Source organism: Phanerochaete carnosa (assembly GCF_000300595.1).
Source record: "Phanerochaete carnosa HHB-10118-sp unplaced genomic scaffold PHACAscaffold_718, whole genome shotgun sequence".
In the NCBI taxonomy this organism is placed as follows: domain Eukaryota; kingdom Fungi; phylum Basidiomycota; class Agaricomycetes; order Polyporales; family Phanerochaetaceae; genus Phanerochaete; species Phanerochaete carnosa.
Window position 1 is genome coordinate 1 of NW_006768345.1, and position 2,466 is coordinate 2,466.

Genomic DNA, 2,466 nt, shown 5'->3' on the forward strand with positions numbered 1-2,466 from the left:
TCAGACGCAGGCTACCCAGTCATACCGGACAGATGTCGTATGTGATAGTCGTAAGATGATCGTTTCTTGTTCGTTGGTCCAGGAAGGACAGTGGAGGATACAGAAAGAACAGTCAATACTCGCAGAAGCGTACATACCCATTGGCTACACCTTCACACGATGGCGTATAACCCAATCTCGCACCTCTATCACCTATAGCCCCTCTCTGTTATTCTGTACATCATCTCTTCTTCAATGCTAGCAACCCGCTCGATGCGAGAGACTGCGATAGGGAGAAAGAGCGGCGAGGTCTTAGGCGTGAGCGTACTTCTCGGTCCACTCGCGCGAGACACGCTGGGCATCGGCCTCGTTCTCCTTGTAGTGCTTCGCAACATCGGTCGCAAGCGGGTCGTCCGGGTTCGGCGCGCTGAGTAGGGCTTGTATCGAGAGTAGTACTGTCCGGATCTGCAACGCGGGGCTCCACTTGTCTATACGTCGCCCCGTATGAGCACGCGACCATAGACAAACATGCGAGACGAGGGAGCACCTTTGAGAATGTCTAGACAGATGCGACCGAGTTTGTCTGCTAGGACATGAGGGAGCGGGAAGGGAAACACACAAGGAGGGGCGCACCGATATTAGGGTGGTAGATCTTCGTCAGGAAGCGCACCTTTGGCGGTGCCATCGGATACTCTTCTGGAAGGAACAGCTCGAGCGTGAACACGCCGTCTATACGGTCATCCCATCAGCATATCATTCCAAAAAATAAGTAGCACAGACGTACTCTGGAAGGGGCTTCCGTCAGGTCCTTGAATGGTGACATCAAAGTATCGGAGGTTGTCCTCGTGCGGGGCGGCAGTGATGCCGGGCGCAGGGTCAGCGACAAGCCGCTCGGTCTCCTGGGAGCGCGTTCAAGCACGGCGGGATGCAAAGACGCATATCAGGATCTACTGACTGGTCCACAGGCCCACGCGCGGAGGTGTGGACGGTAAGAGGCGCACCTTGATGATTCGCTACGATGCCACGCTCGGTCAACGATGCACGGGATGCGAGCACAACGGCAGCGTACCTTGGGTAAGGACATCGTTTGTGTGTCGTACTGGGTAGCGTTAAGGACAATGGGGACGAGAGGAAGAAGCAAGAATGATACAGACGAAAGCTCGGTGCGCAGGCCCTGTGCTGATCTCAGCTGCAGATCTGGGCTTCCGTTTTCGGGAAAATCACTCCCACGCTTCTTGCTTTCAGACCGTCATGGCAGACGACCAAGCTATGGTACATCTCCAATCTCTCTATTATTCTTTAGTCTGTCCTGGAATAATATGTTGCAGATGAACGGGAAGAGCCCCGAAGACTGGATCCGCCTGATCAGCACGGACGGCTACAGCTACCTTGTCCAGCGCAAGGTCGCTGTAATGAGTGGCACGCTCAGGAACATGCTCAACAACGACTTTGCGGAGGCTGCGTCGAACACCTGTCCTATCAATGAGCGGTACGTGCCCCAGCTTACGTACTCTGTGTTGTATGCTCATTGTCACATAGAGGGATAATAGTGGAGAAGCTTTGCGAGTACCTTCAGTACAAGCACACGTATGAAAACGCGTTGCCTCGCCAGGACGGACCAGATTTTACAGAACGGATACCTCCAGAGATTGCGCTTGAGTTGTAAGTGTCAGAACACCGTAGACCTGGTAACTGCGCGTACTCATGCAGTGTCAGACTTGTCGCTGCCGATTACTACGATAGTAAGTGAAGCTTTTTTCGTACCTGAACGCGTTCTAATAACTCCTTTGCAGCATAAGCATCACACGACGTGTCTTGACCATTTTTCCACCCTCGAATTGCTTTGTATGTCGCGCTCTTCACCGCCTCATCTCACTGTCGCATTGCTGTGTGTTTATCTATATCTTACTTTGTACTCTGTCTTGCTCTCTACAACAGTCCTGTACTATAAGAAAGAACTGCAATATGCTGTCTTCACACCTCTCGATGTGTAACTGGGAAATTAAGAATCGAGACAATATGAACGCGACGCAGTCACATGACCACTTTGCAGCGCTTCTTCGCGCAGGCTTTGTCTCTTTCTCCATCCGCTCGACCTCTCATCTCACGTATACATTCGCCATATGACATCTTGAAATACCACGATTGAGATCCTTGAATTTTTATCTTGGAAATAATTTCCAGAATCGCAAGGCACGTAGCGTGAGCCCCTCTTTCGGCCGACCTGCATTGACCAGCGTGCACGCTGTAGACACTTTTTGGATTCATATCAGACATGGACACAAACATCTTCTGGGACGACGCGAATGAAGAGCCACCCGCTTCTCAAAATACCACGCGAGAGATAGCACTGGCCCTGGAGGCTCAGAGGCGCATAGTCAAACCGGGGGTGCTCTTATACGGGCAAAGCACGCCTAGGACGCAGAGAAGGCTCGCAGACAGCTTGCTAGGAAGTCCAGAGTCTCGACGTATGTCTGCACACTTTCC

The 2,466-nt window shown here is 52.1% G+C and overlaps 2 protein-coding genes across 2 annotated transcripts; one reads left to right on the top strand and one right to left on the bottom strand.

Annotated features, from left to right (window-relative positions):
* Positions 1–41: 41 nt before the first annotated feature.
* Positions 42–1,087, bottom strand: PHACADRAFT_266419 (uncharacterized protein). Its single transcript, XM_007403064.1, has 6 exons — positions 1,049–1,087; positions 981–992; positions 764–878; positions 613–708; positions 527–562; positions 42–467 (listed from the first exon to the last, which is right to left on the bottom strand). Exons 1-6 carry the CDS (start codon positions 1,061–1,063, stop codon positions 292–294), a joined length of 450 nt encoding a protein of 149 aa, XP_007403126.1. The 5' UTR covers positions 1,064–1,087; the 3' UTR covers positions 42–291.
* A 211-nt stretch (positions 1,088–1,298) lies between these two features.
* Positions 1,299–1,729, top strand: PHACADRAFT_167536 (uncharacterized protein; the record flags this gene model as incomplete). Its single annotated transcript, XM_007403065.1, has 3 exons — positions 1,299–1,468; positions 1,519–1,641; positions 1,696–1,729. 3 exons carry the CDS (start codon positions 1,299–1,301, stop codon positions 1,727–1,729), a joined length of 327 nt encoding a protein of 108 aa, XP_007403127.1.
* Positions 1,730–2,466: the final 737 nt, after the last annotated feature.